Below are 15,311 nucleotides of genomic sequence, written 5' to 3' on the forward strand. Positions count from 1 at the left end.
CATTTTCTTGTCTGGACGTCGGATGGTTTTTGTCAGTTGTCTTATTACCAGTTTTTGTTCTTTGTCTTCCTATAATGAATTTAAAATCTGTATCCAAAATAGATAAGGACTTTCCCATCTGTTTGTCAATTATTTTGTACATCTGCATCATTTTTGTTCTTTTTGTAGACCTGATTGCAATATCACAAATATGTACATTAACATTGGCTGGTATTGTACTCAATATTTATGTAATAGGTCCCTATATTGTTCTGTTGACTATCATCATCTCCTACATTTTTGGAATATATGGCAAATTCAAAAGTCGCTACCAAACCTTAAAAAATGCTATTTTTGAGGTTTGCTATGAGTTAGATGAGATAAAGGTAACATATAAAACTGATGTTTACTCAGGTAAGACTAGAAGGGATCTTGAGTTGACAACTTTAGTGTGTGAACAGACAGACAAGTTGACAACCATTGACAATGAAATAGAGACAGAGAGGTTGACAGGTCATGATCTAGGCACAAAGCCAGATCAGGTGACAACCCATAGTCAGAAAACTGACACAGATATGGTAATAATTCATGATGAGGACTCAGAGACAGATGGGGTGACAAATGAATCAGACAAGGTGACAACTGGTGAACAGGAGACTAGTGGGGTGGTGGCACATGAACAGGATGCCAAGTCAGATAAGGTGACAACCCATGATCAAGAAACTAAGTCAGACAAGAAGACAACTAATGGTCGTATACTGATGTATAGAAATGTACCATTCATAGGGTCCAAAACCTGGCAAGATTGTATATCTAAAGATCTGTTTAGTTTTATCAGTACAAATATATTGCCAGTTAGAGTAGAATTTATGAAATCAATCTTGAGAATGGTAGTAGTAATATTATTCATTGCTCTTATATTTCTAATCATAAAAGGTTTTAATCCAAGCGCTTTAATTACAGCTACATTGACAGTTGCATTTGGATTAGTACCAAAGATTTTGTCTGTTTTTACGCTAAGTTCTGAAAAGGGAAACAAAGGTCTAAGTCATGCCCAATTGCTTGATGAAATTAAACATTTAATAAAGAGGTTAGATTTCAATTCAGATTCCCATGGTAATTCAGATTCAAGTCCTAATTCAGATTCTGATTGTGAACATTCCATGTGCTAGCACTGATGGTGAAAATACATACAATGAACAGATTAGTATCAAAATAAGGTAACTTTACTTTTCCCCTGAGAAAATATTTCATTTGCCTGTGTGAGTAAAATCATGATTAATTCAGTAGTAATTATAGCATGACTGAACTAAGGTTCTAAGCATATGTGTCTGTAAACGACTTTAAGTGAAAAAGCACCTGACCAATTGCCTTGGTATTTGGTAAGGCATATTACTTAGGGTATGTAGATGAAAAATTGTTCAAATCAAAATGATTGAGCCACAGGTGTGTGATTTAAATGAATATCAGAAGTGATTTTTGGTTAATAAAGTTAAATAAAAACTACAGGGTAGATTGTTCTGATTGGTTGATGTGTTTCAAGGGGTATGTTGATAAAGAATTGTTCATGACATACAATGTAATCTCATCAGTGATATCCACATGAACTCTGAAAAAAAGGGACTCTTTGGTCAAAAATTGTAAATTCCAAAAGTACTGGGCAGATTCATTGCCTGGAATTTGGTGGGAAAGTTTTTATGAGGATGTGTATGAAACAGATCAAGAATTGTTCATGACATGTTGATCCCATTTGTGATATGCAAATTAGATCTCAAAATCTTTATCAGTGAAAAAAATTAAAATTTCAAAACAACTAGGCACCCAGACCTGAAATTTGGTTAACGTTGTGATTGCAAGGAATGTGTAGATAAAGAACAAATTCATGACATGATGATCCCACTGAAAACTACTAAATATACTGGCCTGAAATGTAGCGGGGATGTTTACATAGATGTTTAGATGAAAAATGTATTATGCTGTGATGATCACTTAAGTGATATGTACATAATATATGGTAGAAGTATGATTTTGGGTGAAAATTTTAAGTTTATTACAAAAGGGAGATTGGTATGAAATTTTGTAGGAATATTTCTAGGGATGTTTAGATGGATAATTATTCAATTCAAGATGATATAATCCTTATACTGTAAATCTTATTTCTGATCAAAAATCTTCACAGAAAATCTTAACGAATGGATTTGATATTTGGTAGTGATGTTCCTTGGGATGTCTAGATGATAAATATGTTTATGCACAATAGTCAAGGTTATTATGTGTAATTTAGATGTGGAAATGAAATTTTTGATTAAAGACTGCAAACTTCGGTTATTATGTAGAAATAAATTACTTTAAAAGTGTATTCATGCTACAACGCCATTGGCATTCTTTTAATGGTTAGTCTAAAGAACTATTTGGAATGGTTGCATCTTTATTTTAATGTACAATACAAGTATTTTATATATTATAAGAATCAAAACAAGTATTTATTTTTGCACATGTCAAAGATATAATGATAACCACTAGTGGAAGAGGCTGACGAATTTGTTTACTAACTTTTTGTATACATTTCATATTCTCCTATTGTTATTATTACCTACAAGGTGTCATTTGACTTTAAAAAAAAAATAAAATTAACCATTTGAAAAACCAATGTTGTGTGTGATTTTTTTTTTTATCAATTTTATTTAAATCTGTGAGTAGAAATTTTTGATGAAACAATTGTGTTGTTTGTTCTTTTTACAGTTGTATGCAGAACAAATACAGAAATTTATTGATGCATTTAAAGATCCACCAAGAACCCGAGAAGAGGGTATTTATTTTGACAACAATAACTACAAGTGTGTTAGAGCTGATAAGAATTCAATCTATGCAAAATGTGTAAGTATTTTGGTTGCCTTAACGTTGAAACTTCCATACAGAGTTTTTGTTGAATACTGCCCTCATACTGTAGGTAGGAAAATTTATTCAAAAACAGGGTAGACAGTAAACAACAATAGCTGATTTCCACCTAGGCCCTGTTAGGATTGTTTGGTTCCGGTTAAATACCCGACACTAAGCTTTTTTTTATGTATTCGAGAAAAAAATGTAATAAAATTGTGAAAATTGTGACATCGACTTAAAAAAACAATATAGATCTGTTCTTCTAATCTGTAATGGCTGTACTTCTGATGGGAAGAAATCAATAACACAAAGACTATATGCAAAACAACAGAAAACATAACTACCTGAACTTGACACTCACATATGAAAAAAAAGAATAAATCAGAACCTCACATTATTTTTTACGCCTTATCACTCAAAAAAAAGTTACATAGCAAGGAAAACAAAAACAAAAATAAAACAATGATGTAGCAAAGCTTGATAAGACAAGATATATAAACTACATTAGAAATTTGAAGTTGAAATTTTACAAATGATTTGTTGAAGTTTTGTTTTGTTTAATTTTTATAGGACAAAATAGGTCTAGTAATGGTAAAGACACAAACGCTACTTATCCTTGGTACATATAATGAAAATATGTATCCCAGTGTATGTGTAGAAGCTGTAGAAAATTTAGGTAAGTGGTACAACATCGTTATTTAGTAGATGTATTTTGTTTGAGTTTATCTCAACACTTGGTCAAGAAAATTGAGAAACAGTTTGGTTGAAAAGGGAATCACTTAGTGGAGAAAAGAAATCACTCAGCTGAGAGAAGAATTAGCTTGGTCAAGAGATAGACATTTTGAATTGATGTGAACATTGTCACCTAGGTTCTCTAGGTTATTATGGAGTGCGCCCTCATTAGGCAAGGGGAGGAGACTATTCTAGGAATGCAGGTCAACATTCAGTTCTATGAACTAGCATTCTATAGCATAGGTCTGTTTAACACCTGTAGATGTAACATTTTGCTTTTTTTGTTTAATATTTGCCCACTGTTAAGTACACCAAATACTGTACTGGTTCAATCCTTATAATATGATATAGAGCTGAATAACCTGTCTACCAGTGTGTTGATGATGACACTTTGTATGCATGATTGACATCAATGTATAAACAGTATAAATTGTAGTGGTCAGCACATTGTAATTTAGGGATTACTAAAAGAGCTTTATCACAAGGTAATTATACATACAGTGAAAGCTCAATACAGAACACATTTCTACATAGCATTACCTCTATGCAAATGACAGCATAATTGTTCCTTGATCACGCAGTATCATTTCTACAAAAAATTGCTGTTTTGGTTAAAACATGAAACAATAACAGATCCCCATGCCATGTGAGTTCCAGTGTGGGTATTCAAGTGTATTTGTATGAGTGCTTGCAGTGTTTTCTGCTGCACTTTCACTCACTATGCTTGTGATAGTACAGTCGCAGAGAACACTGCAAGTACTCGTGCAAATATCTCATCTAAGCCACACTAGCAATCACACATCATGGGGTTCTGTCATAGTATGAAAAAATAATTTAGGTTACAGGTACTTAGGGTTTGACATTTGAAGAATTCATTGTGATGTTTCTTTCTTAGATTTAGCCCCCCCCCCAAAAAAAACAAAACAAAAAAAAACAAAAAAAAACAAAAAAAAACAAACAAACAAAAAAACCAAAACACAAACAAACAAAAAACCCACACCAAACAAAAACAAACCAAAAACTCCAAAACAAACAAACAACAACAACAATAACAAATCCTAACAAACAAACAAAACATGACTCTGACTAATGACATTTCTTTTTTTATTCACCAGCTGATTACTTCAAACAAAAGGGCAAGTGAGAAGACAATGTGACAATGCAACAATAAAAAGTACTTTTTTTACATTTCCATGCATCACCCCTTTAACTTTAATATGCATGGTATGGACCCTATGCATTGCTATCCATTGGATGTGAACATATACAACAACTTAGATTGAAGAGGGACACTTTTATGAAAGTGATAATGTTTACTTTTGAAACAATTCCATTCTATGTTACCATAGAAACAATAATTTGTGCAGTTGTTTATCAACCTAAACAATGTGAAATAAAGAGTCAGCGTTCAGAATTCTTTGATATTTTTAGTTTGTATTAGTGCTATATGAACAGTGCTCAATGTCATATTTGTAGCAGAGCATTGTAGACTTAATCTGAGGAATTAGGAATTCAAAAGCTACAACTTAAAGAGTTTCACGCATTTGCAATCTACAGAGAAGATCTCAAGAGCATGAAACTTTTGAGTTATAAATATATATATATATATATATATATATATATATATATATATATATATATATATATATATATATATATATATATATATATATATATATATATATATATATATATATATATATATATATATATATACATACGTATAATGCAAACTGAAATACAATCACTCTGAGTCTCTGAACCAAATTGTTTTTTTTACCCTGTCAACATATATGTGTAATATATTTGTACATACAGAACATTAGAAGTGTAACCTATTGATACAATTGATTGATATCTAAAAGAGTCTTTGAATGTATATAGGATTTGTAGTCAATTTGTAAATTAAGTCAATTAATTCCTTCCAACATTGTCTGTACCATTTGTGTAAATATTGATATGTTTGTAAGAATGTCTGAGTATTTGTTTAGTACAATGCATGACTGTAATAATTTAGTTTTGAAAGCTAATGAAAATATTACATCAGATTTGTCAAAAGTTTTAAAATATTTTATATCATTATTACTTCTTTCAATTTGTAAAATATCCAGTGTATTTATAATTTTTTATCATTCTTTATACAATAAAAATATACTGATTCATATTTCACAGAGGACAGGCCTAGTATTGATATCTTGAGTGATAATGTCATACATCTGTATCAATATATGTCATGTATATTTCATTTGTGATGATGTCATACAACTGTATCAATATCTTGTATGTATATTTCATGTGAGATGATGTCATACATCTGTATCAATATCTTGTATGTGTATTTCATGTGAGATGATGTCATACATCTGTATCAATATCTTGTATGTGTATTTCATTTGTGATGATGTCATACATCTGTATCAATATCTTGTATGTATATTTCATGTGAGATGATGTCATACATCTGTATCAATATCTTGTATGTGTATTTCATGTGTGATGATGTCATACAAAATGTACCTCTGTATCAATATCTTGTATGTGTATTTCATGTGTGATGATGTCATACATCTGTATCAATATCTTGTATGTGTATTTCATGTGTGATGATGTCATACCTCTGTATCAATATCTTGTATGTGTATTTCATTTGTGATGATGTCATACATCTGTATCAATATCTTGTATGCATATTTCATGTGAGATGACTTCATACATCTGTATCAATATCTTGTATATTTCATTTGTGATGATGTCATACATCTGTATCAATATCTTGTATGTATATTTCATGTGTGATGATGTCATACCTCTGTATCAATATCTTGTATGTATATTTCATTTGTGATGATAATCTGTATCAATATCTTGTATGTGTATTTCATATGATGTCATACATCTGTATCAATATCTTGTATGTGTATTTCATGTGTGATGACTTCATACATCTGTATCAATATCTTGTATGTATATGTCATGTGATGATGTCATACATCTGTATCAATATCTTGTATGTATATTTCATGTGATGATGTCATACATCTGTATCAATATCCTGTATGTATGTCATGTGTGATGACTTCATACATCTGTATCAATATCTTGCATGTATATTTCATGTGATGATGTCATACATCTGTATCAATATCTTGTATGTATATTTCATGTGTAATGACTTCATACATCTGTATCAATATCTTTTATTTCATGTGATGTCATACATCTGTATCAATATCTTGTGTGTATTTCATGTGTGATTACTTCATATACATCTGTATCAATATCTTGTATGTGTATGTCATGTGATGATGTCATACATCTGTATCAATATCTTGTATGTATATATATATTTTTTAATTTATTTATGAAGTCGTGTACACAAGAAGTGACATTGGCAAGGAAATATACCAAGAGAAACACTGATTTTTACAATATCTTGAAAATATTAATTTCACTAAGATATCTAGCTGTGACACTTGCTAGAGTATCATCTACAAATGAAAAAAATATATGTCATGTATATGTCATGTGATGATGTCATAGATCTGTATCAATATCTTGTATGTATATTTCATGTGTGATGACTTCATACATTTGTATCAATATCTTTTATGTGTATTCGTATGATGATGTCATAAATATGTATGTTTATTTCATATGTTCTGATAGCATGGTAATATTACAGTGGGTTCTGTCTGTCCATGCACTCTCCATTCCTGAGATATATGAGCCTATTTAATAATAACACTTTACTTTATTCCCAGAATTGTAAAGAAAATATCAATATAGACATGTATATTTACAATAAAGAAAACAATAGGGAAAAGGAGAAAATGGAAAATAGTTGTCGAGGAACTAGTCGAGTCCGTACCCCATTCACTCTTTTGTTATATTACTTGAAAATCTCATTCTGGGCAACCAGACTTGGCATAAAGGTAAATATTATGTACGACATATACATGCCTTTGATCTTTATGGCCAAATAACAGCCATCTTTGTGATAAAAGAGCATATGCCTCATATCACAAAAAGTGTGATACACACAGACACCAATCAAATGTGTATCCCACATTATCAATAGTAAGCTTTGACCTTGACCAACATTTTCGAGGTCTAAGAGCTGAAATTTGTCTTTCTACCATAACTCAAGAAGTTGAATACACAGACTACATTCAAGTGTCTACACCCATGTAAGGCGTAAAAAAATTGTGTGGTTCCGATTACATTCAATTTTAAAATAGGTGGGGTAGGTAGATTTTATTTTATTACATTTTTTTTTACAGTGAGTGTCTAGTTCAGGTTTTCCATTGTTTTCCAAATGGTCTCTGTGTTGTTTATTTCTTCCCATCAGATGTACAGCCATTACAGATTGAAAGAATAGTTTTATATTGTCCTTTTTAAAGTTGATGTCAGTTTCTGCACCCACTATTTCTTGCGAGACTTCATGATTTTCGTGAATTATTATTATTTTTCTCGAATATATATAAAAAAGGTTTAGGGTCGACATGAAAACTAGGTGGGGTCGGGTAACCGGAACCAAACTTATTTTATTTGGCCTAATCAAAGGGAATCTTTCTTTTCATACTTTGACATTTGACCTTGACTGCCAGTGTCAAGGTTTATTAACAAATTGCTCAATAAGTTTTGTATCGAGAGACACCACTGAAGTATCTGCACCTATATCTATAACGGTAAGCTTTCAGCTGGACACTAAAGCTTTGACCTTGACTGCCATATTCAAGGTCAAGTTGTAAATTGTTCAACAACTTTAGAAGTTTTATACAGACAGACACCATTAAAATATGTACTCCCACATTGTTAGAGGTAAGTTTACTGTTCTGGCAAACTTTTGACCTTGACCTTTATCTTTAAGTTGAGGCCTATATCTTCTATGGCTTGTTCTTTTTTTATTCCGCAAGGAAGAGATGTATTTAGTGGGTGAAAGGCTGTGTGTGTGTCTGTCTCCGTGTCTGTCTGTCTGTCTGTCTGTCTGTCTGTCTGTCTGTCTGTCTGTCTGTCTGTGTCATCGTTTTCTCCATAACGGTTGGCTCAATTCAAAACGAAATTTTGAAGACGTATTCCGTAATGGCAAGACCTGGTTAAGTTTTGGTAAAACGCCTGTCAATATTAACAAACAATTTACGTAATTAATGGTTTTCGGGAATTAGGCTATATCTCAAGAATGCATGCTTTAAATTCATTGTAATTTGGTACATACATTTGCCATACCAAAGCGCACCTGTCCTGAAAATATTATTGATGTAGCTTTTAGTTTTAATAAGTTATTGGCCTATTTTTGTAGGCCACTAAAAAGGAAAAAAAATAGTTTCTCGTAAGGAAATGTCATCTAAAGTGGTGCGACGATGTGATTATTTTTTTTTATATTCTCACCAAATGTTAATCTACTTATCATTGCAGTTACTGTTCTTTTTATTTAGTACTTTACAGCAAGTGTGTATGTGGGGCAGATGTCATAGGCTAGTTCATGATTAGTTTTGCAGTTGTCTTCACTGGTGGCAATTAATGTAGGGAGAGTTACTTTTTTGTATTCCCTTTCATCTGCAGACTGATTTGGTTGGACAAACCGTGTAGGGTCTATGGACAAACATGAAAAAAAATTTACCGTGGGAAGGGGGGTACTTAAGTGATGGGCGCTGACCAGAAACATTTTGGGGGAACCTTTAAAACTCTTTCTAGGGTGAGTGCTATGCTACAATATTCTTTACAGGTTCACATTACATGACTGTTGTCGTTGGCCAGGAGATCACTAACAGCAATGGGCAAATAGCAATCAATGAGAAAAAATAACTTATTGCATATGTTCTGTTGTTGACAGTCTCAAAACTTTGCCCTTACGGAAGGCATTCAGTTTAAATCTGGTTGATTATGATCAAGTCATTGATAATATGTATCAATTATACACTATTTAGTTGAAATGACATTAATGGATGGAAATTTACTGGTAACCTGATGGGTCACAGCTCTATGCCAATCAACAGACTGCAAATGACAAGGATACTTGTCAAGTCAACTTTAATCAATGTCAATAAAGTCATCAGTTATGTATTAACATGTATGTACATCTCAGGTACATACCATTCTCACACATTGAATCATCAGATATATGTAAACTTATTTCACTTTGTAGAAGAGAAATCGATACTGAAATTGATCTGTTTCTAGCCTGTTTACGGCCTCGATTTATGGTGCTAGTGGTACTCTGTTCGCCTCTCATACCACTTATGAGAGATAAAATAGATTATGTTGAGGTTGGCACTTTGATTCTGTGAGTAACCTATTGATTTTCTCTATGTTTGTTTAATATACAGATTAACAAAACTATTGTACTGTGAACTCATTTCGATAAAGTCCAACTGGTAACTGGAATGTCTAAGAAAGAGTACACAGTACAACATATCTATTTCAATTAATGTATGTATGTATGTATGTATGTATGTATGTATGTATGTGTGTATGTGTATGTGTGTGTATGTCACTGTCTGTCTGTCTCTCAGTGGATGGGCAAGACTCAATATCTTAAAAACCGTTGCATCAATTTGAATGAAACCTTATACATTTCTTCCTTATGAAGAACAGGTTAGGTTGTGACAGACATCATATGAATAATAATTTTTGGTGGTAAATTAGGCTGTATGCTAAGAGTGTAATGTTAAAAAAAATCATACAATATAATATTTGGTATTGGTACCTGTCTACATCTTGGATCTGCTATTGCTTTGCTTTAGATGATGAAGTATGGAGAGGAATCACATCACATACCCACAACGTAGACAGGCTGTGATAACAACAGGCACATATTCTAAAAAAAAACTTATAAGCGTAACTTTTAATTTTAATGGCTTCTTTGCATAATTGATATTTCCTGTAATTTGGCAATAGCAGAATATATTATTCGGAGAATTCAAGCTTCAAATGTCATGTGATTTGATACATATACATCAGTGATAACAAAGCACAGTCATTGTCATTTGCATAATTAGCTATTTTTGTAGGGCGGTTAAAGGTTGTATGTCCATCCTCTGACAAATCTTTGCCTGATTTCACACATTTTTCGTCTCATTTATCCAGCCATGTCCATGCGGGTTTTCACCTTTGCCAAACCTAGAGGACTTGTATTAATAGCAAAGGGCAACGATCCTGTTATCTGACCAATTTTGGCTGAGTCATGTACCTTGGTACCTGGAATATCATATCAATCATTACATGTATGTATCGCTCATGTGATAACATTTAATAATAAACCTATTAATTAAATTATCACAAACTTAATTAATAGGGCGTGACTATACCATGCTGTGGCTATCACAGAAAGTACATGTGTACTAAATGTATGTGTAGTTTGTTCCTACAATTTGTATGAGTGTCGAGCCATTGGTGTAATACTGAAATACTATAGCTCTGTAGTATTCAAGATATCGTACCGGTGGAATCTGAGGATAGATTCGTACCATGCTGTCTGTGCTACTGTTCACCTACCTAGCATGTATAACGACCGTTGAAGTCGTTGGTACCATCAGTGAGGGCATAATACTTGATGGAAACCATCGGTACAGTTTTAAATGTGATAATACAAGTATTGAGCTGTATACCGAGAAAAAGCTGACAGCATTGGTTGAAGAATTCAGCGAGTATGTTGAAAATGGTGCCAACTATTTGAACATAAAGTTAGACATACCAGACTACGATGGATTGAATCCTCTGTTGTACAATACATCACAGGTATTCGGTCTATGGCATTTAGAGTGGTATAGCGATAAGTATGGAGAGACTCTCACATTGATGCCACCATCGACTCGCTATTATTCATGTGGAATGCTCTACTTGAAAGCAAAGCACATGACGATAAAGTTTGATATAACGGACGTTAACGAGACTACCTCCCGAGACATTGCCTACATTAATGAAATGTGTAAACGTGATCTTGTCATGGACTTTGGTGGACAACTTGTGTCGAATGCATCAGCTCGTTCTTCTGAGTATGCCAGAAGAAGTAACAGCCACCTCTGTTACAGACATGTCCAACAGTCAAATCGCATTTCACCAACGTGCAGCCTTTGTACATCTGATAACAAATGCATTGATGATTCAAAACCACCCAGTAGGATTATGACAGAAAATGCAGCATTGAGAGTATTCCAAATTTTACTGATAATTGTTTTGTTAGTTGTTATTTTTGTAAAGGTGCCTTTCTTCTTCTGGCGTTTGTATCCGGATGATCCAGTCACACGTCAAAAAAAGTTTGAAGACAATGCTGGAAAAGAAATATGTGTCAACCATAAACTTATAGGCATTCGTCAGGTACCAGTTACCTTCGGAAATGTTAACTCCTTCAAGTTCAAGTTTGACAAAGCTGGAACTGGAAAAGGAAACGATTCAAGCACTTGCTGCAAAATGATAAAGTACGTTATGTTATATTGGGTATTTCCTGCCTTAGTTTGCATTGCCAATGTCATAGTTCTTTTAGCATTGTATAACACTTCAGATAGAAAGACAGAACTTCGTGCCTGGGAAGATTATAATAAAAAGACAGCCTCATTTCCCAATTATTTTACTTTTTTGAGATATTCATGTATACTTACTTTGAATATAATCACTATTGTCACTGTTATTTTGTATTTGATTTTCCTAATAATATATTTCTGTAAGTTTATGCCGAAAACATCGCCAATTGTTTGTGTAAGATACTATCCTACAGACCCTGCCCAGACTAATAAGTGTATAAAATGTAACAATTTTATATATTATTCAAAAAGTAACATGTATGAACAGTTCCTTTTAAATGATGATAGATGCTGGGAGGGGAATCCATGTATATTTCAAAGCTTTACCAATTTTCAACTTGATTTAATAGAGCATCAATGTAAAATTTTTGCAAATGGTGATAAGGGTTTATGGCCATGTGTACACAAAGTATGGCCGTTGTCAATTGTCTTATTACCAGTTTTTGTTCTATGTCTTCCCATCATTAATTTTAAAAAGTCGGTATCAAAAGTATATAAGGACGTCGACTTTCCCATCTGTTTGTCAATTATTTTGTACATCTTCATATTTTTTGTTCTCTTTGTAGACTTGATTGCAATATCACAGTTCTGTGCATTAACATTAGCAGGTGTTGTACTCAACATTGATATATCAAGTCAAATTATTATGGTATTAGTAATCGCAATCGTCTACGTTTTCGGAATACATAACGAGTTCAAAGATCACTACAAAACCTTAACAGAAGTAATCATTGAGGTTTGTCATCAGTTAGATGATAAACAGAGGTTTCCCGAATATGCAAATAGATTTATGAAATACAAAACTGACTCGAATCCAACAGAAACTAAAAAGTCACAGCAGGAGAGAAGGTCAGACAATGTTCGCTTTGAGTCAGGTAGAGAGGAGATAACACATACAGTTGGAACGGGAAAAGAGCCAGATTTAGAAAAGGTGGCAACTACTAGTACTGACAACGAAACAGAGACAGAGAGGCAGACAGTTCATGATCAGGACACAAAGCCAGACCAGATGCCAACCCATGGTCCAGAAATTGATACAGTTATGGAGACAGTTCATAACCAGGACTCAGAGACAGATGGGGTGACAAATGAATCAGACAAGGTGACAACTGATGAACAGGAGACTAGTGGAGTGGTGGCACATGAACATGCATCGGTGTCAGACAAGGCGACAACTAATGGTCGTATACTGCTGTATAGAAATGTACCATTCATAGGGTCCAAAACCTGGCAAGATTGTATATCTAAAGATCTGTTTAGTTTCATCTGTACAAAATTATCTCCAGTTCGAATAAAATTTATGAGAGCTATCCTACAATTGGTAGTTATAATTTTATTCATTGTATTAGTATTTCTGATCATACAGGGTTTTAGTTCAAATGCTGTAATAAAAGTCACATTGACAGGACTTTTTGGGCTAGTACCAAAAGTTTTGGATGAAATTAAAAAAAAGTCTGACGGAGGAAATAAGGCTCTCCAACGTACCCAACTACAACATGAAATTAGGCCTTTGATAGTCATGTTTTTAAACACACCAAACAGTTCAGATCCAAACACATGTTCAGATCCTGAAACGCTGTGTTAAGCGACAATTGGTAAGCTCACATATTCATGACAAAGCATGAACTAATTTGTGTTTCCAGTCAATTTTTGTTTTTGTTTACTTTCTTTCTTTACAAAAATGTTTTTGTCTCCTACAAGGTTTCATGTAATAAAGTGATGATTTGAAAATATGTTGTGTTTTTTTCTAAATCAGTTTTAACTTGTTCTAATTCTTTTCTAGGTTTTAATAGACCAGCTTTACACTATAACTACATTATTAATTATCTATGAGTTATTTCTGCTGAGTGTCCTCAACCGTTAACCCTTCCTCGTCCCACTCACCATGTAATTAGTAGATCCCATGTGCTATATGTTTTCTCTGTGTGGGACTAATTACATGTTGAGTGTGACGACGAAGGGTCAACGGCATATCTTTAGAATGTAATATTTTGATCATATGTTACCTTGGTCTATTGAATTGAACCGTATTCCCTTTTATAGTTTTGTAAGGTTAAATAGCTTTCAATAGGAAAATATATTTAGAATAGTTTTACCATTGAAAGACGATTATTATGAATTGAATTGGTTTTGTATCTTATCCTGTCTGTTCTTTTTGCAGTAATTTGATTATTTGTGTATGACTTTTAAATCATAGAAAATATAGATTATGTAATGAATAATACATGTAGCTTAAATTTGATGTCAAATAAAAAACACATCTTTTCTTCAAATTTAAAACTGTCTGCTTTGTGATTACTAAAAGTAACATTAAAACATTAGGGAACTTGCAATCCAGACTGAGCATGCTCAGATGCAAAGGACTATGGGATTATCTGTGGTTATTGTAAAACCTAATCTAGAGCTACTGATAAAATATACCTCCCACAATGGTCAGGGTAAATATGAATTGATTATTTGTGGTTAAAATGTATCAACATTGTTTACAACACTAATTGACTAGTATTTTATTATCACATTTCCCATGATGCAACATTAAACATGGCGGATTTACAAGAAGGAGCCCATTGCAGTAGCTTCCCCTTTGTGGGGGGGGGAGGAGAGCTTAAAAATAGTGTTAGCAATAACCCGACTGGACCTCGTTTAAGCTGCCGACCCTACACTTTTTTACAGGCAAAAATGTAAAATTATGACAGTTTGCAAAATCAAGCCAATTCCTATCACAGACGCACTGTAGTGTTTACACGTTGCCAATTTTTTAAAAATCATGTTCACATATGAAGAACCAGCATTATTTTTGGTGCTCATGTAATTTTTACTGAATGGCATTTATTTGTTGCCACCAATTTCTTTTAAATCGTGTCTCCATTCAGTCACATAGAAGTAAAATATTTCTTTATTGGGAGTGTGTCTTCTGTGAAGACTTGCTTTATTTGGCCTAATCAAGCTTTTACAATATGTGCCACCTTATCTGTAGAATACTTTGACATCACATCTCTGAACTTCTTCATTCGACAGTTTTAAAGTGGTTTGAAAACTCATCTTTTTAGGTCTTTTTATCAGTAAGCTCTTAGTAAATGTGTACCTTTGTACTAGTGTTTTTATTTAATATCGGGAAATTTCAAGTTTTTGAATGGTGCATTTTTGTTGTCATTTTTCTTATTGCTGTCTGTTGTACAGTGCATTGTGATTATTTTAATG

At 33.0% G+C, this 15,311-nt stretch overlaps 1 protein-coding gene across 1 annotated transcript in view; it reads left to right on the forward strand.

Annotated features, from left to right (window-relative positions):
* Positions 1–5,086, forward strand: part of LOC144453938 (profilin-4-like) — a 39,845-nt gene extending 34,759 nt beyond the window's left edge. The window contains exons 3-5 of the mRNA XM_078145308.1: positions 2,722–2,856; positions 3,430–3,535; positions 4,707–5,086. Coding sequence (XP_078001434.1) covers positions 2,722–2,856; positions 3,430–3,535; positions 4,707–4,735 — 270 coding nt within the window. The 3' untranslated portion in view covers positions 4,736–5,086. The remainder of the gene's footprint in view (positions 1–2,721; positions 2,857–3,429; positions 3,536–4,706) is intronic.
* The last annotated feature ends 10,225 nt before the right edge of the window (positions 5,087–15,311 follow it).

This window comes from Glandiceps talaboti, chromosome 3 (genome assembly GCF_964340395.1).
Source record: "Glandiceps talaboti chromosome 3, keGlaTala1.1, whole genome shotgun sequence".
NCBI classification, from domain to species: domain Eukaryota; kingdom Metazoa; phylum Hemichordata; class Enteropneusta; family Spengelidae; genus Glandiceps; species Glandiceps talaboti.